The sequence below is a fragment of the Nanorana parkeri genome, unplaced genomic scaffold (genome assembly GCF_000935625.1).
Source record: "Nanorana parkeri isolate BGI_ZX_2015 unplaced genomic scaffold, ASM93562v1 scaffold1528, whole genome shotgun sequence".
NCBI lineage: Eukaryota > Metazoa > Chordata > Amphibia > Anura > Dicroglossidae > Nanorana > Nanorana parkeri.
In genome coordinates this window covers 269,673-296,643 of record NW_017307796.1, presented here as the reverse complement: position 1 = coordinate 296,643, position 26,971 = coordinate 269,673, and the positions used below count along the sequence as shown (strand labels likewise).

The 26,971-nt window shown below is 39.3% G+C and overlaps 1 protein-coding gene across 1 annotated transcript in view; it reads right to left on the bottom strand.

Annotated features, from left to right (window-relative positions):
- The window catches only part of ADAMTS3 (ADAM metallopeptidase with thrombospondin type 1 motif 3), a 191,400-nt gene that overhangs the window by 21,420 nt on the left and 143,009 nt on the right, over positions 1–26,971 (bottom strand). Inside the window, exons 18-22 of the mRNA XM_018570395.1 lie at positions 15,685–15,848; positions 10,060–10,225; positions 7,930–8,062; positions 5,098–5,305; positions 413–530 (exon numbers count right to left, since the gene is read on the bottom strand). Of these exons, the coding sequence (XP_018425897.1) occupies positions 413–530; positions 5,098–5,305; positions 7,930–8,062; positions 10,060–10,225; positions 15,685–15,848 (789 nt within the window). The remainder of the gene's footprint in view (positions 1–412; positions 531–5,097; positions 5,306–7,929; positions 8,063–10,059; positions 10,226–15,684; positions 15,849–26,971) is intronic.

Here is a 26,971-nt window from a genome sequence, read left to right as displayed (position 1 = left end):
TCTCTTCCTGCCATGGTTGGTGGATGATTCGTGTAAGTCCCCTTAACCCAAGTATGTTTGAACTTTTCCATCTTTAGAAAGTTTAACTTATAGCCATGTATATTTGCTTATACTGTAGTTTGATGGCTCTTTAGTACCATTCTTATCACACTGTAGCAGTTATCAGTATCATCTTGTTTTTGAAGTTTAGCATTCATAGTTCATATCTCTTACCCTGAATACCTTAGTGAAACACACTTGTACATCCTAACATAAGGGACAAAGGAAAAAATAACATCAAGAATTCTTCCTTAGAACTGAAAGAAAAATGTACCCTGAGCTCTTGGATTTACGGTCTTTGTGATTCTGCTCACTAGCTTTATAAAGTCAGTTCTTGTAAAGAGAGTGTTGAACTGTGAAAAGCAATACATACCATTACAAGGGGCTAGCTTGCATTCCCTTACAGATTCTGGTTTCTCTCCATCGCATTGATCACCTGAACGACATAGGACTTGTCTCACTTCAATACCTTCACCACAGGTCACAGAACACTGCATCAGAAATAAAAGATCAGAGCTGAGATCAGTAACAGAAATATTAAACCATGAACCCCACCCTCTGTAAGATGGTGTTATGCTGCCTGGTTTCATCTTTAATATTGCTACTTACATCTCTTATCTGCTTCAGCGTTCTTTTTTTTTAAAACAAATCAGTCCATTTTGTACATAACATTAATGGCTGTTATTTTACAAAGTTCACACAAATTAAACAAAAGAAAAGTACAACCACCTGGTCCATCAAGTGTGCTTTACTGCTCATTTACTTGTCTGCATAGACACGTTTAGCAGATATATGTTTCTCAATTAAAATATTTTAATTTTACATTAAGCTGGAATCTATGTCAAACCCTTGGCTATGTCAAACCCTTGGTCCAGAGAGCTAAAGACTGCAAGATGGTGACATGAAGTTTAACCCTACAGGTTATCATGAGAAGGGACTAAAGCAATTGAAAAGCCCTCACTGTAATCAGTGTGTAGCATAGTAAAACCTTCTTAAAACAGAGGGTTTTCAGCTGTCTTACTCCATCACATATCTAAAAAACAGTTGGTTATTCCTGCTTTCAAAACAGTGGGTACAGCCATGCAAACCATCGCCCCATTGGCCAGATGCACATCCAGAACCACTGGCGTACACTGCAAATTTAGCCTAATAATATAAAGTCATTTATTCCAAACTGCATACAGTTGTTTAAGGCTACCTGGCCATCATCAGTGCAGGGTATGAAAACAAATGATGAATAATCCTCTTATTTTGGGGATATGCTATGTAAAGAGACATGTAAATACCTTCTGTTTAATCTAACTAAAGAGAAATGCATTAGTATCTGTTGAGCAAGATCCTGATGAAACCATCTCCAGCAAAAAATATTTAACAGCTAGGACTACATTTATCCGAATGACATTTGGGCATCAGGGTAAGGGGGCACTTCCAAACATCAACATTTACAAAAATAATATGTTGATCATTTTGTTTCTCTCTTATTCACCTATAAATAATTGTGTCTTTATTCAGTGAAAACATTGTAAGAAAAGTGTGTGCAGAGGATGTTGAGAAGAGTCTGAAGACTAACTACAGTTCAAGAAACAACAAACAATCTTCTGTACTCCTTTTTGGTATTTTATACAGATAAAATGTAGCTGTGACAATAAATCAGGAGGCTTAGGTCCTCCAACAACACATTCTTGCATTAGTTTTTATAGACATAATTCAATTAAACAAGAAAGTGTATGATCATTCAGATGTAGCTAGAGCAGAATGATGTCTAAATATCCTAATCGTAAAGAGCCAGAGTGGTAATAATACTGTGTGGAAACTCCACAGGTAGAGGGTTGGAGAAAGTAAATCTATATAATTTTATTTTCAACACATCTACTCACTCTATTTGTACAGTATGCCATAAACCACTACATTTTGAATACAAATGGCCTCAAAAAAAATGCCATAAAAGCTTAAAACCCATTTGAACGTTCAGTTTAAATCAGCTAAATCAATTTCAAAATTTCCGGTGCACTAAAACAAAACATGTGACAGGTCTCATAGGTGTGTTTTCTTTAGAAAACAGCCACAGCATGAGTAGCAATAGCTTGATCCCTGCCAGCATGCTGTCAAAAATGACCCTTATTTCATGTATAAAAGCAGTAGTATTATTGCAGAGGTCTGATATGCCACCTGCTGATTTACACCTATAGCATTGCAATCAGCAAAGTTCAAGCTCCCTATGCAGAGGGAACACTGCTTCCACAACAATATCTCAAGGGTCCTTTTCTACAGCTGGCTGACGGAGGATAGGCTTTTCTACGCAGGCTGTGGCTCCTTTCTAAATTAAACAAACTGCAAGACTTTGCACACCTTTTGTTTTGATGCACCTGGAATGCATTTAGCTGATTTAAACTGAAAGCGCAACTAGACTTTAAAGGGTTAATTCACCTTTAAAATAAAGTTTATAGTACAGTCAAGGGGCACATGTAGTTTGTTAATACCACTCGAGAATATGCTCAGTGCTAGCACTCCCACTTTCAACCTGAGATTTGGTGTGATGGAAATTATGGGATGGTAATATAAAGGCAGAACATTGTACCATTGCAGAGCATCAATGCACATTAACAGGCACTATGTCCCATTATAATGTGATGCATAAAAGCAGCCCATTCATTTGAATGGTTTGCCCAATGCACCAAAATGCACAGGAAAAAAAGGTGCATGCACCATTCTTAGCATTGCAATGAACCACAGTAAATAGTAGTGCATTCATGTTCATTGTTGTGTGCTGCAATGCAGGTGCATTGGGAAGGTGTGTTGGGGTGCCATTCAGAATGAATATTCTTAAACAAAACATTGTAAATCTGGTCTAAGTCTTGCAAAACAAGTTGGATAGTAACTAAGGTTTTACTGTTTTGGAATCTCCTATTGTTACTCTATGTAGGGGTGAAGAGCAACGAAGTGTGTAAGTGAGCCAATTTGCTGCTATTTTCATATACTATATGGAGTATGTTGGGCATAAGGTATGCTGAAACAGCATATGCATCTGATACAGAAGCTTAGCCAGTGCCACTTGCTCTTTTAATGCTGGTAACATTTTACATATTATAAACTATAAGAAAGGCCGTTAATAAAGTATGCTCCAGTGTTAACAGCTAGATATATAACAAGTAGTCTAAAAGTTAAACAATCCTAGTACAATCAAATTAAAACAAAATGCCAAATGCATTGTAATAGCCATAACATCATATAATGTCCATATAAGTATGTTAATAGCTTAAATTATAACTAAAGTCAAATCTTTTCATTGTTTAGCTATGAATAAACTGCTCAGGGGGTTAGAATTGCTGTCAATAGATTCACTATCTCAAATTGTCCTGATCACCAATGTCACCAGGAACAGAAGTGAGGGTAAATCCAAAACCATGAGTGGCCACCAGAGCAGGAATAGAGGTGAAATCTTCCCACACAGACACTTGTTTCCATAGACAACTGTCTATGAGGAAATTTGTTTCACATTAGAAATATATCCTCACTTCCTGTTGTGTCTGCAAATAAATCTCCCTAATGAAACACAGATGACAAATAATACTGACAGCAGTTTTAACCTTTCTCTACTCTATAAAAAAAGGGGGGAAAAAAGTTTTGGCTTTAGGTTTAATCCAATATTTTAATTTATTAAAAAAATGTACTCCAAACCAGCTCATATAGATTAACTGATGGTTCCATGGTTCAGCACAAATAGTTCTTTAACGTATCCATCAATAGCACAGTTAAATAAGTATAATTGACTGTCTCTACATTATTTTCTTTGGTTGTTTGTTTAGTGGTCCATTTAAGGCTTATTTTAATTTTTCCATCCATTAGGCAATAAATGTATTAGCAAACTAAATAGAAATGCATTCTTTGAGTGATCCTGCTATTGGTAAATATAAACAAGTTCAGCTGAAGACAAGAAATGGAAAAAAAATACTGTTTGGCTTTGCTTTATATTTAATAGTCTGCAGGTCTGCATAACTTTCAGCCTCAGTGGTTTTTAAAAGGCCAGATTTTATAGATAGCCACAAATAATCCCAGGCAGCACATTCAAAACTGCCTCATTCATTGAGTAACACCTGGTTAGTTCCAAAAGCTACAGCTTTGTAGATACCCTCAAGGATTGAGTTTGTTCTTTCCTGCATTCGATTTAAGGTAGCTACGTATTTTAGCATATGCTGAAGAAAGCTGTTACATTTAAATGGATGACTTTCAAAATGTTTGCGAATGCGAATGGCTGTGAGCTATATAATACAAAACTGACACCTACACATGAATAAATGTTAATTATAGTATATAAATATATATAGTATATGTATATTATATACCATAAAATACATCATATCTAGAAAGCAGTAACATACTAAAAAAAATTATATTATGAGAACAAGGATGCGTGTCTTCTCTTCCAGCATGGTACAATAAAAAAATTAACAATTCTGCATCTGTATTTTCAGCAAATGCTTAGGCTTCCATTTTCCTTTACTCACAGCAGGTATTTTTTTGAAGAACTATTTCCACCAGGGCATCTACCTCTCCAATGGGGAAATGGAAATGACAGAATGGGGGGAATTGATCAAAACTGGAGCAGACAAAATCTGGAGCAGCTGTGCATGGCAACCAATCAGCTTCTCTCTTTCATTTTCAAATCTTAACTGAACCAACTGGAGAGAGAAACGGATTGGTTGCCATACACAGCAGCTCCAGATTTGGTCTGCTCCAGCTTTGATAAATCCCCCCCAATAAGTCAAACTTAGTTTTGAAGCTTGGGGTTGGTTGCACACCTTACTCCTACAGTGGTTCCAGCACGGATTTGGAGAGGTATGTCCCTCATGTGACTATAACACCAAAATCCCTTTATTACATTATAATATTTTCTATTTATTTAAACATTTTTGGGATATTATTCACATTACACCTATGTTTATGTAGTAAGCATTGTTGAGAATATTTCTTACTAGAAGTACTCTACTTAGCTACCTGTTATAATCACTGTAATTAGTATTTCTGTAACAGACTGTGTGGACAAGTTGTGACACTGACCTCAGACCAGGCACCCGTCTTCCACTGTGCTGGGCAGGGATTCCTGTTGCATGCCCGTCTGCTCTCTGGACGCTCGCCACTACAGTACTTGCTGTGAACTGAGCGATTTGTACCATCATGAAGGGGCTGAATGCACCGTACAACACGAATCTGATATCCAGAACTTCCACAGCTTTTTGTACAGTGCTCCCAGTCGTCCGCTACCCAGCTATGAGAGACACAGTAGGACCATTATTATGTAATACAGAAAAAAAGAGGATATATTTAATTTATTGGGGAACACATGCTTTGCTTTCTACTTCTAAGCTTAGCTGAGTTGTAATTTTTTTTTTAAGCATGTATTTTTATTGGTCATTTAAAGGATGTAACACAAGATGAACAAAAATTGCATGAGGAGCAGTGTAATGACAGCAGAGGTATATGCGCCTCACACATTCATAAGGACAGAAGCAGGCCTGTCACATAAGGAGGAGGCATCATACAGGACATTCCGCTCCATTGATAGTGTGGATTCATAATAGCAGTTCAGACTACTAAGCTAAAACATAGCCCTCAATGATTAATATTGAACATCCATAACAGAAAAGGAAAAGGAAAAGAGGGGGAAGAAAACTACGCTTGGTATACCATGGAGAATGAGCGGATAACATAAACTATGCTGCTAATAGCCTCACAAGGTCGTATAGCGACTATATCATTATTTGGAAATCTACCTGGAATATGCGGGATAGGTTGGTCGTCAAGGGGCCTTATTTCAGGGATGACATAAGGAAAGCAGTGGGTGTGACATTGGGGAGTTGCCATATGGATGGTCCTCCGAAATTGGAGGTAGGGTAGTTCTCACTTCGGTGGGTCTACAGTACATCCAGTCCGAGTTGTCATTTTTTAAGTAAAATGTATACGGTGTCTATATCTATACAAGTGCAGCACGCACAGATCTAATATGATCATAAGCAGTTGCATGCACAAAATGACATTTCATTTTGAAATCAGGAATGTGGGAGGGCATGTCTGGCCTTTGCATGAAATGGCTGCTCAAAGAGGGAGCTTCACTTGCATGAGTCCCACTGATGACAGATACTATAGCAACCAGGGGTCTACCTATACAACCATCTCTCTCAACACCCACTTCTTCAGTATATGCCAAATAGGGGAAAAAGCCACCACCAGCTTCGGAAGCTCACAGACTTCTTCCCAGCTGCAGCGCCAGGTGAGAGACAAGATGGTGCTGACTCCGTGTGCTCATCTCCACGCAGAGAGCATGCAATGACCATTACATTCATTAAGACATGGCCATAATTTGCTAACACTCCTTACAACCTAACATCTGAAATGAGGGTCTCACTTTACATCATGGCATTAAAATGATTGACATCCATGTTTAGGCTGATTTATCTTGTTAAACTCTAATTTCATGGACCTGGTTCCTTCACACACTCATGTAGTCTAGTCATCAACTTTGTTCATTCCAAACAGTGTGGCTACATTATTCTTAGAGGTTGGGCCATGCTCCACTAGCAGTCCCCTCTTAAAGCTGAGCTCCAGGAAGGAACATAAATACCCAGCCGAAATACATATATAGGAACTGTTTTATCTGCCAATAGATTTGTATATCTGTGTATTCAGTCTTGTGATCAAGGATCGTTACTGCAGTAGCACAACTTGGTGAAGAACACAACCCCGGCCTGCTGATTACTGTAGATGGTGAATGAGCCAATTGATAAGTCTATAACTCTGCTGCCTCCTCCTGTCAGTACATGTGCACTAAAACAAAGCTGGTTTGGCTCTTTGTGCTTGTCCTCCCTCTCTCAATCTGAGTGTAACTGTACACAGAATTACTAAGGAGGCCGGAGGCTAAGGACACATGGACACAGGACTATTATTTGCATTTGAGTTGCTTTCTTCCCTATACAAGTCAATGTGAATGCAAAAGCAGCTGGATGCAATGTATTAGCACTTTAAAAAAGGCAGTTTGACAAATTCAAAGGAAAATCAAGGTAACTCAAATGTAAGTGAAAGCTATTCAGAAAGCATACTATATTTGACTTGCTTATGAGTTTTATGCCCATATACTTGGGCCCTAAAGAGTCTGAGTATTGAGGCAAATTAAGATATTTAAGCTGGCTATATATAAAATATATGATTGTTCAACATCAGATCATTTAGATAAGAGGATCATAACTTATACAAGTTACTTGAACTTAGCAACTCAAAAATAATTGTAATAATTTTTTTTTTTATGGAACAATTTGCCCTGGAAAATCAAATGAATGTGTTCACTTTTCATTCTTTTTCAATGCTTTTAGTGTAAAGCTGGCCATAAACCTAATGAAAACATTAAAATTAATAGACACTGAACCACATTTATAGGTGTTATATATATATTCCTAAAGGTCAGCTTTAAACGTATTCATGTACACAGTCTGAGAAACATATGTGCAGCTACTTATACATGCATTACGTATATGCTAAAAATGATATTTCTGCTGTGAGGCATATTTGTTTTGTATATGACTATAGCTTTATTTTTTCTAGACTATAAGCTTTTCTCAGCAGGACGTTCACTCTTATTGTATCTTGTTTTATTATGTATGTTTCACTGTGTATTTTCACAATAGATAATTTTGTTCAGGTTTCTATGTACTCAGCCTTGTTTGTAACATTTACTGTGTACACTGCCACATCACATTAAGGTGCTTCATAAAACCTTAACAATATATATTTCCTTAATACATCTAAGACATTTTTCCTCCTTTACAGTGCTGCACTACAGGAAACATAAATAAGCACCAGTTCATACAAAAGCTAATGCCAGACAGAAGTAACACTCACATTGGCTGTGTACACTCCTGTAGATTGCACATCCGGCGGATAGGCTTTGGCTTCTTGTTGGCTTCACAGAAGCTACGATGAACCATTTTATTATCGCTTTTCCTGCGGCAACCATATTTTGTATACTGGAAACCTACAAAATGCAGAAAGAAAACAATTGTCTGCCCTTTACAACTTGGAGAATTACAGTGTATACTTTATTCCGCTAAAAAAAAAAACATGCAATGTACCTATTATGCTAACAAAGCTTACACCAATTTAGGCTTAGTGAATATTCAAATAATCCTATACAGTATAATGGAAAATGTGTAGGAATGAAAATGGTATCTACATAGTCGGGCATTTGTATAAAAAAGGTCACATCCTGGTACGGTGCCATGATTGGATTTTCACAAATTTGCCAGCATAAAGCTGACAATACAAAGGAGTTATACGATTTATTGCACTTGGTGCAGATACCAAATGCTGATGTATTCAAATGAGGATTTTAGGTTAAGGGCCTAATTTTTAAGGTATCACATGTGCATTAACTGTGTGTTGTTGGTATCCCATAAGAATAAACAGTTACTATTGTATTAAATAAATGCATTTATATGTATACTATGTGCACCTGTTATCATCCACCATTGCTTATAGTCCTATCTCAGCTTTACTCTGATGGTGGAATGGGTGTTAGGAAGGCATGAACTGTGGTAGATGAAGCAAAAAGCATTTGGGTACTAAGAGTATGGCAAATATGCTAAGTTATATAGAAATGAACTGCGCCAATAAGTTAGCTAACAGCTACAAGGCACTGGAATGTACACCCATTGTGAGTGTGTATACATGAAAAATTAATTACTGAATAACTAAATGTGCCGAGCTACAACAATGAGCAATGCCAAACAAATGTCAGTGAATAAATAGTAAATGGATCAGATGTGAAGTCTGTAAATGTTCATAACTCTTAAGATGTCTATATATAAACAGCAATAGTGATGAGCATTTCTTGTTCCTTCACCAAATGCACCTCGTGTACCACACCGGATATAGGGCTGATTAAGCCTGATCCCTGATGAGGTCACGCTGGACATAACGCGCTTAGGGTGGAGCATCTGACGTCACATTGATCTCTATGGCCGACGGCCGAGGTCATTTGAAACTCCTGCATACACTCCTTGGGAAAGATTCCATGCTGTGTTATCAATGCTTTCTTGTGAGTCATTTTCTTTTAATAAACCATACTCTGTTTGCGTTCTCTTTTTGGATAAAACAATCCTGGTATTGACATCCTATACTGAGGAGGCCTACAGTTCAATAAACATTGGAGGTTATTGTTTCCCTACTATAGAAGTTATACAAAGATCTGTCTGCTGGTTTGATTACATCATTTTAGGACATCTGTGAGCGACTGGAGCTGAGGGCCCCCTCTCCTGGTTAAGAAGGGAATTGCCTGATTTGACCTTTTGTTGGGGTCTAACAATAAGGTGAGCACCTCTATATCTGGTGTGGTACACAACGTGCATTTGTTGAAGGAACAAAAAATATTCATCACGATTGCTGTTTATATATGGACATCTTCAGAGTTTTGAACATTTACAGACTTTACATCTGATCCATTTTCTATCGAGGCCGGGCCTCGGTGGCCTTGTGGGAAATCCAGGCCTGGCTACTGCCTCACTCCATGACCCTCTGAAACCCCCACTGCATGAAGTCCCACTCCGCAGTATTTTTTTTAATACCTTCTATACATACTGTACTTTTTTTCCTGCAGCCTTCTTGCCAATGTCCAGTGACATTACCGCAATTTCCCCTGCTTCCCCTAGTGGCAGCAGAGGGCAGCATTCTGAACAGAACTGAGCAGCACTCACATAATAATGCGTAGGCACTGCTCAGTCCTGAAGTACTGTGAGCTCAGCCTGCGTGATGATAGGCCCACTAGGGTAAATTAATAGACAAAGTGTCATTCTGCTCGTGGAGAGGGTAAGTAAAGATTGGCATTCTTTTTTTTTAAACGGGGGAATAAAAAAGACAAAAAAACATGGATCTCTGCTTTAGATAAGCGCCTCCAAACCATTTATATTTGGTTTCTGTGCCACAGTATTTAATTAATCTTTGGCATCAATTTAAAAGAATCAGCAAAATTCTCACCTCCACCACATGGTTTTGAGCACTGAGACCAGGTCTTTAAAGCCCACTCGTAAGTATCAAGTTCTTCCTGCAGTACGTTGTTATTGTTTATTGATGGCAAAGAGTCTTCATGAATGATGTATTTATAAGTTAAGCTGGACTTTGTGTCATTCTCCTGAGGTATAACCTTTACAAAGCACAACACAGAGCAAGTGTTAAGTTTGCGTATAACATTTTGAAATACTGTATTCTGACAGTACGTGGAAATCAGAACATTCTGCATGGAGAATACAAAACACCTCTGCCTCCAAATGGTCCTGCCAGCCAAACAAACATTTTTCCATGAATATTCCTGGTATTTTTTTGTCTTGCTGAAATTTATATGGTGTTGGCCGCTAATGAGCTCCAAGAAAGAGTTCATTAGATCCTTCATTTTAATTTGTTTTTCAGACAGAGGAGGCAGTTAATAAAAGTAAAATAAATCTGAAGAATAGTACCAGATGGTGTTTTCTCTCATATGTGGATGTATTTGTCCCACTGTATTGCTTCTCTTGTACGTACAACAAAAACAAAAGTATAATAATCATCTGCTTTTTCATTTTAGTGGCAGCTTTGCTGAAGTGATTACAGCTTGGCGCTTAGTGATGCAACGTGATACAAGAGAGGATGATCCACTCAATGCAAAAAATTGCCCTTGGTAAAGTCAAACAGTGTGATGCATACTCTTCATCATTTACACTTTCAAGTAGTAAGTGCAAAATCCCAAAACTAAACAAAGACCTTGGCATAGCTGTTACCTCTTTAAATGCATTATGTACAAGTGAAAGTCACTCTTTCTTTTTTGTTGCACTTACCATATTACCTGGACTACTGTTTGAGAGTATGGTGCCTTGATCTTAGTGCTCTATATAAATGTGTGTTTTTCAATTGTGTTCTACGATTATCTCATGCTGACTCCTTGATGTTTGTCTTTCTGAACAAATCTCTTGTTGAACTGAGTTCATTCTATACTTATTCTCTAAATGTGTCTTTGGTTAGTATGAAACCGCGTATGGACATGAAAGAAATCAATAACCCTATTTCTACAAAGTTACAGTATATAACTTCATATGTTGTGTTAACTGTATTATACTCGTTATTCTCTGGATGCACCCTTTCACATGTGCATTAATTTGCCATAATTTAGACAGATATAAATACCTAGGTAAAATTGTGAAAAGGCAATTTTCTAGCACACAGCATGCTCATAGTGCTTGTACAAAATTGACTTGCCCTATAGAAATTCATCAGCATGATCCATTTTGGCTTGATGTTCTCTCATTGTTTATTTTTTGTTTACGCAAAACTGCTGATATCGAAATTTAATATTATTGCATACATGCAAATCTGTGTTAGCTTTTTTTTAACCATATTTTATGTTATCCATATGTCATCTTGCAGAGTCTATTCCATTTACTTCCTCAGCATTAGTGGGAGGTGATAAAGGTGGTGCTACCATGTGAGGGAAGTGATTTAAATGTACTCAGGAGTTAAATCTTAGAAATGCATTCAAGTTCCTTACCTATTAACAATACCTTGTTTGTGTATCACTCAGCTGTAGATCCTCAACTCATCTCTGAATTGTCTACTAGTACTAGTATACTGTGTACCACTATACTAGTATCGTTATCGATGCCGAGTATTTGGGTGAGTACTCATACTCCCCAAATGCTCCAATGCCTAGCCCGATAACTGAACTTCGGGTATCAGGAAGCTGGGCAGCGAGTTATTACACACTGCCCGGCTTTCTGATTGGGCGGGAAGCTGGCTAATCAGGAAACAGGACGGCGAGTCATTACCCGCCCAACGGCTTTCTGATTGGCCAGAAAGCCGGTTTCATGCTCCCTCATCACCTGGGGACGAGGGAGCATGGAGCCAGCTTCCCGGCCAATCAGGAATGGGAGCCACCTACCCGGCCAATCAGGAAGCCGGGCGCTGTGTAATGACTCGTTGCCCGACTTCGTGATTGGCCAGCTTCGACCAATCAGGAAGTCGGGCAATGAGTCATTACACAGTGCTCGGCTTCCTAACTGGCCAGAAAGCGGGCTCTATGCTTCCTCGTCACTTGGTAATGAGGGAGCATGGAGACAACTTCCATGCTAAATCAGGAAGCCGGGTGGCGAGTCTTTACACGATGTCCAGCTTCTCGGCCAATCAGGAAGCCAGACGACAAGTCATTACCCGTCCAACGGCTTTCTGATTGGCCAGAAAGCCGGTTTCATGCTCCCTCATCACCTGGGGACGAGGGAGCATGGAGCCAGCTTCCCGGCCAATCAGGAAGCCGAGCGCCGTGTAATGACTCATTGCCCGACTTCCTGATTGGCCAGCTTCGACCAATCTGGAAGCCGGGCAACGAGTCATTACACAGCGCCCGGCTTCCTGACTGGCCAGAAAGCAGGCTCCATGCTTCCTCGTCACTTGGTAATGAGGAAGCATGGAGACGTCTTCCATGCTAAATCAGGAAGCCAGGTGGCAAGACTTTACACGGTGGCCTGGCTTCTCGGCTAATCAGGAATCCAAATCGGTAGGAAGCCGTTATCGGTATTCGGTATCGGTGTTCGCTATCGGTGAGTACCGAAATTTTTTTATCGGTACTTGATACCAAAAAAACGGTATTGGTGCATCCCTAGTGCTGGCACTGCCCTTCTTTCTGGATGGTGGCTACTTTTGTTTCCCATGGTCCCTGTGTGTGTTGTAAAGAAACCACTGCTCCAAGCTCGCTCCTGTGATGGACTACAATCTCAAGTTTAGTTTACTAATTTCTATTGAGATTGTAGTCCATCACTGGAGTGAGCTTGGAGCAGTGGCTACTTTACAACACACACAGGGACCATGGGGAACAAAAGAGGTCACCCTCCACAAGGAAGGATAGTGTCAGCATGAATTCAGAGATAATTTGAGAATCTACAGCTGAGTGATGCACAAAGAAGGTACCTTTAGAAGAGCCTTTAAAAATATTTTAATTGAGATTCTTAGGTTAGTAAATGTGTGTGTGGTTTTTTTTTAATTTGCACACCGACATTGTTTAAGTTCTAGGGCCAGGGGCAAGCAAGAGCAATGAGTGCTGTGCTCCACCTGCCCACCACATCAAATATCTTCAGCCACCTACATTAAAAAGAATGTATGAGCCAGACCACAAACATCTTCTACAATTTCCAAATAGAATTGAATGTGTCTTCTCCCAGAATCCTTTCTCTCTGCAGCCCTAACTTGAAATGTTTTCCCTCATAGCCAAATGAACTGTCAGTATCCAGAGCAGCCCCAGGTGGCGCTGGAGCCAGGTCCTGCAGTTCCTGTGCTCGCCTGCGGGTGTCTCCAGCAGCCAGGAACTGCCAGGAACCAGACCACCACTGGGTGGTGCTGGAGACCTGCAGCTCCAGTACTCACCTGCGGGTGTGCCCAGGCTGTGACTGATCATCCCATCACCTGGTGCTTCCTGGGAGGGTATTTAGGCCCTCCCTGCAGTCAGGAAGGTGGCTCAGTATTGCGTCGCCTGCACCTGACTGACTCCCATGTCCTGAACCCTGCTTCCTGAACCCTGCTTCCTGAACCCTGCTTCCTATCTGCAAACCTGTCACTGACCCGGCTTGTTACCTGACCACTTTTCTTGGATCCTGTTCCTGTACCGTGCTGCTGCCCTCCTGTTAACGACCCGGCTTGTTACCCGACCACTCTTCTTGGATCCTGTTCTTGTACCATGCTGCCCTCCTGTTAACGACCCGGCTTGTTACCTGACCACTCTTCCTGTATCCTGAGGCCTGCTGTCTATCTGCAGTCCTGTTACCCCTACTTGTTGCTGTTCCCCCTGGCTGTAGGTGTGTTTGGTCCAACCGTGGTTTTGTTACTTCACTGCTAAACCTGTGGGAGTTGTAGGGGGTTTGTAGTTTTGTTTGCTGTGTAACAAATAAACCTTGTGCATAACCTCATCCAGTGTGGTCATATTAATTTGGTCATCCTGCGTGGGTACCTGCATGTGGTGTGAGGACGCCTGTGCATGGTACCCTGACATGAACAGAATTCAGAGTCCAAATACATACAACATGTTTTAGTGGCTTTCCTAAGGTGGGGGGGCAGGGGGGGTTGTAACGGGTACCAACACTTAGAGGGTGCCCTGGCACAGTTTTTGGGGACATGCGGTAGTGTGACGTGCTGGAATGCTCTATGCAGTGAAAGAAGCCAGAACTGTCAGGCATAGTGATTTCTGGCCAACAATAGAAGTGTAGTCCTGGCCAGTGGTTAGTGAAATAACTGCTCATGAGCGGGTATTCAGGTAAGTAAGCACTGAACATCAATGCTGGGGCATTATTCCATTGTTTCATTTTGCCACTGACCATCAATGCTGCGGAAAGGCAGAAGGGGCTATTGTTAAAGCCAGGCAATAACAACCAATGCTGGGGGGGAGGTTATTGTTACACCCAGTCACTGATTACCAGCGCAGAGGTTCATTATTATTATAGCCAGTCCTTAACCACCAATGCTGGATGGGAGAGGTTAGTATTACAGCCTGCCAGTGACCACCAATGCTGGGTGGGAAGTTTAAAATTACAGCCTGCTATTGATTTTGAATCCTGCAGGTTTTCTGTTACAACCACTGACCACCAATGAAAGGGGGTTATTGTGACCACTTACACCAGTACTGGGAGGGTTGTTATTGCTGCCTATTATTATTGCTGGGGGGTTACTTCTACTGACACCGATGATGGGGGTTATTTTATTCACACAATACCCCATAAAGCAACACCCATTTTATCGGCCACATCTCCAAGTGTTTGGTGGTCACATTTTTCCTTCTTCGCCATTTCAAGGCATCACTCCTATTTTCAGATGTCTGTAGCTATGCAGGACATAGCGCCTCTGAACTCCTGCAGGTCGAGTGGACTAATATGCTAGGTTCAGTCACTGCATAAAGTTGCAATTGTATTTATAGATTCTGCTGTCCACCCTCCACTAGCCAGTTCTGTTGCAACTCGGGCGTGCATGACACTTAATTTTAATGATTATTACTGAAAATTATTTTGATGTATGGGGAAGGGGTGGTGTTAAAAAATGATCCACCCCATGATCACTAGCGTGTTTACATTCAAGCCCATGTAAACATATAAGAGATGAAGATCCCAGTGGGAGGAAAATTTTTAAAGCGCCCAAGTTACCAATGGTTACACTTGATATTTAACATGATCTCAGGACCTCAAAACTTCATACAAATAAAGCTCTGAGCAAGAGTTTATGCAGAGTTTCCCACCTGTGAATTATTATAAAATGCTGTACACTGTAATGGTCTGTGCTTAGAATCTGCACAACATAGTCAACAGGTATCTGCAAAAAATCTTATTATAAAGCGCCGCTGTGTAATGTGTGGGTACCAATCAAAGTCTTGTTACTGCCACAATAAGTCAGTTTTAAATCCATTTAGAGGAAACCTTCATAAAAAATAAAAGCAGAACAGAAATATACAGAGTGGATGGGAGGAGGGAACAGAGAGGCATTCTGGAATTCTGCTTTCATTGAGGACCTGCATATGGACAGCAGCAGTTTGTTGCAAATGACTGAATACTGGTTATGGGTTTGTGCACATTGTAATATATCTTTAGATGCAAAATTCCTTACCAAGACTACAATAGGATCATGCAAGGGCCCATCTGTGTGTATAGTTTCAATATCATCCTCAATGATGTACTCCCATTCCACACCAAGGTCTATAAAGGATCGTGATTTAGCTTCTTCACCTTTTCCATTCAGAATGTAATGCCCTGTAGCCTGATTTTTGTTGGCTTACAAAAAAAAAAAAAATTAATGTTATATTGTGTTTATGAGATGCTATAATAGTACACCTGTTTTTTCATAAAAATGTCTACTGATATAGTACCTAATATAATATATTATATACCTATTATATACCTATAATAGGTATATTTAGGTATACCTATAATAGGTATAATATACCTATTATATACCTAATATATACCTATTCACTCTCCACTATACACCACTGATATAACAATAAAATACCAGATCTACTAGGAGGATCAACAGGTAATAAAAATATGTTGAGGGAACTGTGAAAAAAAAATCTGCTTTAATACTATTGACAGGCTTCTCTTTGTCCTTATATACTGTATAACGCCAAAAAAGAGGGGCACCACACTACAAACTTTTTGCTTAATCTCTTTTCATTCTCTATTTAGCCATACAAAAAGGTGTACAGCATGTAGTACAGTTGTAGCCGTCCCTGCTCTGTATCAGCTAAAAAGGTAACTTCCACAGAGCACCATTAAATCCATTATAACAAAATGGAATGAATTTGGCACCAATAGACACCTGACAAGAGGAGGCCACCCCTCAAAACTCGCAGATAGGTGTATTTGTCCACAGGACCACTTTAAGCACTGTATTCCACAGAGTGGGGCTTTATGGAGCTGTGGCCAGAAAAAAGCTATTGCTAAAAGAACAAAATAAGAATTCACATTAGACTTCGCCAAACAGCATGTGGCAGATTCCCCAAACACATGAAAGAGGGTTCTCTGGTCAGATGAGACAAAAACTGAGCTTTTTGGCCATCAGGGAAATGCTATGTGAGGAGCACACATCCCTTCACCCTGAAGACACTGTCCACCATCAACAGTGAAGCATGGCAGTGGCTGCATCATGTTAGGGGGATGCTTTTCATCAGCAGAAAATAGAAAACTAGAAAACTGGATTCAGGATTGAAGGAAAAATGGATAGCACTAAATAAAAGGAAATTCTTGAAGAAAACATGTTTCAGTATGCCACCGATTCGCCTTCAAGCAGGACAATGACCTTACACATTCTGCTAAAGCTACACCAGAGCGTTTTGCAGGGATACATTTATTTGTGGCATGACTTGAAGATTGCTGTATACCAACTCAACCCATTTAACTTAAAGGAGCTGTAGAAGTTTTGCCTTGATGAATTGGCAGAATATATGTGCTAAGCTAATAGAGACACACACCAAGGGAATTGCCGGTATAATTGCAGCAAATAGTGACTCTGCAAAGTATTCACTTTTAGGGGTTGAATACTTATGCACACTTAAGATTTATTTTCCTTTGTTTTCATGTTTTGTAATGACATGATAGGGTACTTGATGCAATCTTTAAACACTGCTGTTGTACACCACCATGGGAGATTTTGGTGTTATAGAATTAACAGTGTATCCCAAAGACAAAACGTTTTTTTTCCAATTTAGATAGAGTAGGGTACATTTTTGCCATCTGTGTTTCATTAGGGAGATTTCCCTTCACTCCCTGTCCTGTTGACTCAACAAGATGTGAGAAAATATCATCCCAATATGAGGAAGAGCCCCTTTTGGATAGTTGTCATGGGAACAATTTCTGGTAGCAACTCGAAATTTAGAATTTACTCACTTTCATTTCAGGTGACATTGGTAATCAGGTCAATTAGAGAGGATGAATCTCCTCAACAGGGATGCAATGAAAACCTAACATTGGTTCTATCCCCTCACCTCTCTATTTAAATATTAAAAAAAGTTTTTTGTCCTTTAGTTGGTTTAGCATTAAATGGTCTGGTGATGGCTCATATGAGTACCTCTAGAGGGCAGCAGAGTATTTTCACAATTATCTCTTTATTTCTTTTACAGATCAGCAAAAGAGAGTCAGTCAGTTTAACAAGCTGTACTTTGGCTACCATTTCTCCAGCTAGGAAAGTTGCAGTCAAAGTAAGCTGGCACTGGGTGATGTGTCCTCAGATGCCTTAGAAACATTAGAGCTAATAGAGTCACGGAGCTTTAAACTGACCTCCTAGCCACATGCATTAGGACTGAATCATTATTGTACTTTGACAACGTCTTGTTTACATATTTTGTAAGCATGTGTAGTTAAATTTCACCACACAAAGTATGCAATGTTCTGTTTTCAATAATGCTAATGCAGGTTCATTTAAAACACTATCCTACTCAATCGCTGTCAAGCGAGAAACAGTACAATAATATAGATGTAGCAAACTAGTTGCTGCTTATATAGTATATGGACCAAAGGCTACTGAGCTTTTACTGCAAGTGTCTACATTCCTTTCAAGAACTGGTATCTATGCCAAATGTCAGAGAATGGAAACTTCCATCTGAACCCTCTCACACAGATTCCCTTTAATAAAACACCCGTGATGTTTAGTTTGTCCATGCCATGGTCCATATTTTTATCAATATCAGAATAATACCTTGGAGTTCCAATACCTTAAATGTCTGGCAGCTGCTACTAAAATACTCAATACCACCTCCTATGCTATTCTTCACACTATAGAGACAATCATTCTATAGTCCAAAGATAACTGGGAGGGCTAATTAGGTTATGTGCTCACAAGACACAAAACAGCTCTGAATTTCTGTCATGAGCAACAGGTTTTTCTTTTGCAAGTATCAAACGAATATTACCACAATGTTTCAGTGATGTATTTAACAGACCAAAATGTTTTATTTGTTACTCACTATTTTATTGTGAGATTAAGTTATATGAAGTAGTGCTACATATAAAAACTGTTGTTTCCAGTGGTGGCACATATTGTTTTGTAATAAAAGTTTTAATTGTGTATCTGTCTTTTTTAAACATGTATTAGTATATTGCTCCTGTGCAAAATGTGGTTGTTGTATTTGGCAAATGATTATTGCTTTAATACAAACTCCACCCTTTGTTTCATGCAGTTATTGTAAGCATAAACTACTCAGAGAATGTGCAGTTGAACAAAGAATATATTCACAATTAGGAAGAAAAATATACTCAAATATACTGATATCTACTGTTTACCGGTACAGACCAACACTCAAGAGAAATCAGTAACAGTCAATTGAACTCTGCTATAATGAGTCTTCTGACTCTTAAATCTCCTGTACTCTTGCAACCCATTACAATTCATTTGTTGAAAGGGGGTACCTAGATGCAGATGAGCCCCCCTGTTCGCAAACCCCCACAACCACCGAGCCAAGGTTGTGGGGAAGAGGCCCTTCTCCCCAACAGCATGGGGACAAGGTGCTTTTACAGGGGGTCCCCCAGGAAAAGCACTCTCCCAATGCCGAGGGCATGTGGCCTGGTATGGTGGAGGGAAGGGGGGCCGCTCGCTTGTCCACCCCCCTTTCCTGCCCTGCCAGACTGCTGCCTGGATTAATGGTCTGGTATGGAATTTTAGGGGGGACTTTTTTTTACTTTTTTGGCATTGATGTCGACCTTAAAATTCCCACCACACCTAAAGGGTCTGGTGAAATGCCAGGGGAACATTGGGTGTCCCCCCTACCATTCCTACCAGACCTAAAAGGTCTGGTAGGAATGGTAGGGGGGACCCCACGCTGTATTTCTTTTTAGGTAGGATGTTAGGGTCCCCCTTAACATCCTACCAGACCTAAAGAGTCTGTTATGAATTGTTGAGGGAACCGCACGCTGTTGTTTGTTTTTCTGTAGACAGTCAATTTAATGTCACTTTTCTGCAACAAATTTTTATTCGTAATTATCATCCAAAATGAACAAAAATTCAGATTTTGTTTTCATGACGTTTGTTTCTGTCATTTTTTTCAGTGCCACAGTGCAAAATGTCTTTTTTATTTGCAAATAACTTTGCCATACTTTGTACCAGAAATATCACTTTAGTAATTTTAAAGGGGATACATTATAGATAAAATTATATGTGTTTTATTTACAGTAAACTATTAAGAAAAAACTAATGCTGGCCAAAATAGAAAAAAAATACGTTTTTTACATCTATCTGTCTATAGATTCCATAAAAAAAAAAAAATTTGCAGGAAAATATTGCCAAAAAAGCCTAGTTTGTTTCCCCCCCACCCCCGCCCAATGTATGAAATATTATATCTTAAATATTGACTAATTTATCAAGCCCTGTAAAAATTCCTCTGGTCCACTACAGGTTTTAAAGGCACTAGAGATGTAGTGGTTAAACTAAACTATCAGAACATTATTCATTTAAAAACATTGCTGGTAATTACCATGATTGATCATAGCAAAACTTTCAGAAAAAAAACCTACAATGTGGGTGTGGTTTAAGTATTTTTAACAAGGGGTAACTGATAGAGATTTTAAGGGGGTTATTCACAAAGCTGGTGAAGGCAGCCAAGTGAATAACATTGAAGTGAGCCGAACAACGTTCGGCTATTCACTTCTGGCTTCTACAGCTGATTCAGCTGTACATTGGCTGAAATCAACCATACATCGACTGCCTTCGGATGCACTTCAGTCAGCCGAACATGCTCTGCATATTCGGCTGAACCGAAGTGGAGAAGGACTTCGACTCAGCCAATCCAACATATGGATCAGCTGAGCCGAAGCTCTGGCAGCTTTGATCGCTGCCGTTTGACCCTATTCCCATATGGGCCGAACGGCAGTGAGTGAATATCCAAATGTGGTACCGAGCAGAATAGCAAATCAATGGAAAACGTTTTTTTTTAAAACAGGTTGAAAAAAAAGAGAATTTTTCAAAATGTGAATAAATAGTTAAAAAAAGAAAGATTTTTAAAAAAAGAAAAAATATATATTTGGCGGAGCTAGCAGTGACAGCTAGCTCCACCCAACTGTTTTCTATTGACCGGCACCTGCTAGAGTCTTCTAGCAGGTCCCGGGCAATGAATAACAACTGGGCAGAGCCAGCCGTGACGCCCAGTTGTTAGTGTTTAATGACAGCACAGCATCCCCAAGTAATTTGGGGATGTTGATCTGTCATTACAACTGGGCCGAGCTAGCCGTGAGGCTTGCTCCACATAGCTGTCATTTGTGGGGCGAAAGAGAGCTAGGTGGCCGAAGAGAGCCGAAGGATCAACCAGAGCTATAGCTGGAATCTTCGGCTCCTTTGTGAATAGCCTCCTAAGTGTCCAGATAAAGATGCAACCCAAGCTTCTGTATGTACAACTATTTTAACTTGTCACTGTCAAGCACAATATACAACAAGCAAGAGCAAAGCAATAATTTATTGACTGAAGCAGTAACAGCTACTGTACCATGCAGCACTACCAGGAACCAATAAAGCCCTGAGACTAATATTCCCAGAATTACACAAATAAATGTACATTTAACAAGCACCATATGCTAGTTTTACAGTAACTTGCAGGACTAAATTAGTAATAGCTGATACTGAACTAATAAAAGCAATTTTAGTCAGCTGCTATAAGATACACAAAATGAAATAGTTGTATATAGCTATCAATCAATAGACATAAAGTTAACTAATAGCAAAAGCATGAGAATGATATTTCTGTAGGTCTGTTACAATCACCTCTATGAAAGTTTAATTTACTATTATTATTTTAGTAAACTCATATATCCATTTTAAGGGGACTCCGTCAAAGAGCGAAATACCTATGTGGAAAGGCATAAATGGAAGCTGCTATTCTTCAACTTATTGGCCGAATACTTAAAAGCGTATTTTCCTTCCTCTGGATAAATTGTACATGCAGGTTTCTGAAAAAGTATGGTCTTTATTTTGTCTTTTATAGTTGAGGCTGAACTTATGTTGTATCTTTTTTTTAACAGTTTAAAAGGGAAGCCCACCCAAAACTGATTATTGAACTTTGGGTATACCACAGAGACTCTGACTGGTAGTAAGACATCTGTCACAAAAAAACATCACCTTTTGCAAGCTCCATAGAATGTAATATGACACACACAGGTGAGAAGGAAAAAGAGATAGGGAATGTAGAGACAGGGAAAGGAAAAGGAACGATCAGGTAGGAAGGTGAATGATTAAGCTGTTGGTGTCAGATCCCCTGAAGTAAGGAAGAAATGTTAAAAAATAAAATCCTGTATAGACTTATTAGTGGCTTAATGAGCTTTCTGTGCAATAGCTGCAGATGTCTGAGGGAGGGATAAGATGAGACTACAGCAATAGATAAGAGGCCCCCATCGATGGCTTGAAGTTTGGCCCCACAGCCCACAAGAGAGCGAAAAAATCAACATCTTGTAGAATGCAACTTATGTTCAGCTGTTCTTTGACCTGACCCAATTTTTAGACTTTTGTTGAGCTGGGTGGTGGCTTGTAGGGCCAATCACAGCTTGAATTCCGCAGGAAATGATAACATGAAGGTCGCAATGCCTAACATCTCTGAGAACTATGCAGCACTAGATATGTTACAGTTAGGAAGCTGTGGGGGTGAATTAAGTGATTTGGTCTCTGTCACAAGGTCGAAGAGACCATTTGATAAAAAAAAACTCCATTATTCGCTAATACATAACCAGGTGCTGACTGCAAACTTCTAATATAAAAGTATCACAAAGGTGCTTCATACAAGCAATTTTGACCACATACACATAACATTTTACCCTAATACTCTGACCTGCTCATAAAAATACTAGTTGCCTGGTTGTCTCTGGCTTTATAACTTACTGAGTCACTGACCCAGAACAAGTTTACAGATGAGGGACATCAAATTGAAGTCAAGACTTCTGATACGCATTAATGTTTCAGGTTGATGACCCTGAAGGAACTTCATTGGATCAGTAAGACTGCCGAGCAATTAGCAACTACATAGAAGCATGGGCAGTCTACATATTTGATTCCTCTCCATGCAGTTCTATACAGAACATAAATGTTTATCCGTTGCATCACAATGGGAGAAAAGCCCAACTATTGCTCATAGCAACCAGAACACCTTGTAACATGATTGCTATGGGCAGCATTTACACTTTCTGTACATGAATCTATTTGAATTTGAATAAAATTATAGTACATCCTGGTCTGGGGCACTGGGCATATTTGTTATATATATATATATATATTGCAATGCCATTGTAACAAAATGTACAGCAATTTCTGGTTCCTTCTGGATTTAGTTTTAACTTTTTTGTAATTCTCTGGACATTTTTACTCTTCCAGTAATTCTAAAACAAAACATAAAAATTTAATTCTGTCAGAAAGTCATCAGAGCTGTGCTAAAGCAAGCAATGCAAAGTTCCTTCCCTGTGCAAAAAATTATATAAGACAGTAGCTGAAGACTTCAAGCAATGTGCATGAATGCCATTACCATGGCAATTTGAGTTACACAAGTATATTTTTATCATGCTGTCCCAGTTCCCCCCTTACATGGCATCGGGGTACAGGGCACTAGGAGAAGGAGCCAGCGGAGAATTTCAGATTTCTCCTCATCACCGAAACAGGCCACGTTGCGATTGTTGTTTGGACTTTCTTGGCATTACAATAGATGCCTGTTTATCATTACTTTTGAGGAAAGAAAAACTATTGTCTAACCCCTTCATGACTGAGTTCATTTTTGCTAATATACTTTCTTACAAAGTGCTCCCACACATATTATATATTGTTTTTTTAGAGGACAGATAGGGCTATATATTTATATCACATATGTGTACCTAACGCCTCACTTAGGACAAATAAAATATATAAAAACGAGGAAAAAACAAAAAAGAAAACACTTATTCCCCAGTTTTGATTTGTAGTATTTTTTAGAAAAATTAAAAATAGCACAGCTAAAATAAATGCATTACATATATTCATTTATTTGTCCTTTATTTGGAAACACCTCACATCCCTAGGATTTTAGAAATGTTTCTGTACTTCTGTACTTTAGCCTAAAACTAAAACCTGACATTTTAATCTTTTTTCTCTAAAAGCTAAAGCTAAAAGTAGTCACCTGGCATACAATGTCACTGTCACTAAGTGTCACACTTAGTGACAGTGACATACTTTGAACATCACTGTCATGAGGGGGTTAAATAAAAAAATTAACCCCTTAGGCGGAAAAAAAAATCTGCAGCCTAGCTGCAGATTTTCATTGTAGTGGGTTCATTTTGTATTAATGATAGTATAAAAATATAAAAATATATTTAAATATATCATTTTTATTTGTTACATTTATTTTTTTACACTTTTTTTACACTTTTCACGATTTTTTTAAAAAGTTTTAAACATTTTTTACATTTTTATTTTATTTTTTTAATTATGTCAAGCAGTCATTGTGAATTAATTTTACTATTACTGCTTGATAATTTAATTAATTAATTGTTGGTTATTATTAGGCTGCTTCAAACTTCAGAACAGTCAATAATAACCTTAGTGACCCTGTTCCTGCAGCATTCAGGATCAGCTGTCACTAAAGGTTTTCTGATCGTTCCAAGAACGTTCAGAAACCTGCAACATTGTTTCAGGAATAGAAACATGTAGCTAAATGTTTTTATTGCTGAAAGTTTAGGGAAAAAAAGCTGGTATAGATCGATATTTCCGATCTATACCAGCTGCCAGTGACGGCTAGAGCTGTAAATACCACTCTGCTCTCACTGTCAGACACCCTATTCCTGAAAGGGAGCATAGCAACAAGTGAAACCGGCTTCCTAGACATCCAGGAAGCCGGGAGGCGGGTCATGACATGCCGCTAGGCAGCCTGGTTTTCTGACCAATCAGGAAGCCGGGTGGAACGTCATGATCCACCACCCAGCTTCCTGATTGGTCAAGAAAGGCAGACTGCCTAGCAACAAGTCAAGTCAGCTTCCTAGCCAATCAAGAAGACGGGCACCATGCCATGACCAGCCTAGCCAATCAGGGAGCCAGAATGTGGGTCATGACATGCCACCCGGCTTCCTGATTGGCTAGGAAGCCGGCTTCACTTGTTGCTAGGTGGTCTGGCATCCTGACGGCACATCATGATTGACCAGGAAGCCGACTCCATGCTCCCTCACGGCACTGCGGCAGAAGTTCCGGTATCAGGGAATGGAGAATTTGGGCGACTACGAGTACTCGCCCAAATACTCGGTATTGGAACTGATACTAGTATCTGTATAGGTGTATCCCTAAAGTCAAATAATTGTCTGTCATCTATATCCAGCTGCTTGTTTCTCAGAACATGTTTATTGTTTTTTGGGGGGAATTTTTTGCCAACCTAAGGCCCCTTTCAGACAGGTAGTCTGATCAGATCCACCTGCCAGTTTTTCAGGCAGACCTGATTGGATGCCCAATGTAAGTCTATGGGCAGCCTGACTACATCTAAATGGACGGGTGTCCATTTACATACGGTTGCCCCCAGCTCCGGTCAGGTCTGTAAAAACAAAAGGAACACTGTTGTGTTTGGCCGGACCTGATCATGCCAGATCGGAGGTAATCTGATGTAAACATCCAATTCTCCATAGGCCGACACAAGGGCTGGTCATTTCTGTTTTTTCCTCCATCGCAGGATGGAGGAAACACCTGGATGGACACGGATGTCACAGCGGTAACATCCAACCATTCCACTCAAGAGGGGATCTGTGCAAGGATCCCCTCCTGATTGGATAGTGTAAAAGGGACCTTAGTTTCCGAAATTGTTGCTGCTAATAAATCCATTTCCTCGTATTGATAATTTATGATGTTTTAGTCTGGGATAATTCTATTAGGGTATTCATTAAGAAATCTAAATGTGATCACCTTGCTTAGGGTACTTGGTTCAAGCTAAATGCCTACTCGGGTTCACCTATGTGTTCTGTTTTACATGTTAGCTCTTTTTAAAGTTTCTGTCTAATTCATAGTTTCTTTATTCACAATGATGGCTCTCTGCTTATTTGATTTCATTTTCAATCCTTATCGTCAAAATGTTTTGCTGCTTTGGGTATGGGTCATCGTAAATTTTCAACCTATTCATTTCCTTTTGGGTGGCAAATGAAGCTTCAAAACTTGGCTTGGTGGATAATATTTTTTTTTAAAAGTTGGAGTCTTATATATTTAAACTCTACATTTGAACTTATTTTTGTATTCATTTACTGGGCCCATAACAGAGCAATGAAATGTCTACATACTGAGATGTCTGTGAAGGTTCTCATTCATCCAGTCATGGTATATCTGTAAAAAAATAAGTCAAGGTAGCTGGACTTGCTGTATTTTTCTTGAAGATGTTTCACTGGTCATCCAACCAGCTTTCTTTATTCAGAATGACTTGTACAAAAAATTATCTGGGAATAAATATGGTGAATGTTGCTCCAATGCACATAATCTGTTAGTCACAACCAGGTGTTGAATGCATTTGCATAATTGGAGTCCAGGAGGTGTTATTAACCTGCCCAGAGAGAGATGTTAAAACAGCATCGTATGTGGCAGACAATGTGAAAGAGGCCATTTATGTAAAACCAAGCTTGCACATACAATGCTGTTTTAACACCATTCACCATATTTATTCCCAGAGAAGTTTTTGTAAAAATCATTCTGAATTGAGAAAGCTGGTTGGATGACCAGTGAAACATCTTCAAGAAAAATACAGCAAGTCCAGTTGCCTTGACTTATTTTTTTACAGATATACATTCTGAGAGTTTGTCAATGATTCCGTATTTCTGTCATGCTGTTTGGTGGAGTATTCCTAGTATGCAAAGGGATGACTTTTCTTTCTTATTTAAGAAAAGTGTTTCCTGCCCCGGATCTTTTTATTGTTCATTTGGGTGGAAATGATGTTGGTCATATGAAGACTTTAGATCTTTTCTATAAGCTGAAATAAGATCATTGTCCGTTGCTTTAAATTATCTTCTTCTTGTACTACGAAACAGTTCCTGGACTGGCCTGGTTGTTATTCCTTCATTTAAAAAAGCTTGAAAATGATTGTAAATTAATTACTTGGGCTACTCAAAAAAGTATGCATTTTGATTAGGGGTTTTCCTACAAACATACTGGTTTTTAAGGAAGTACACCAGGCTTGTATAGGCTGGATAACATCCACCTTCCTGATATTTTCAATCTAGATTTTCAAACTGCATTGAGATGGCTGCTGGGCTCGGAGGTGCCAAGCTTGTTTGCTGACAAGCCTGACTCATGGAACTTTGTATTTACTATTTGATATATTTGGTACTGCGTTGGTCTTATGACTAAGCAACATTTACGGTTACTACCGAACTTATATGTCTAATAGTTTGCTAATAAAAGTTCCAAGGCCACTGGTATCAAACCTAATTGACTAGTATAT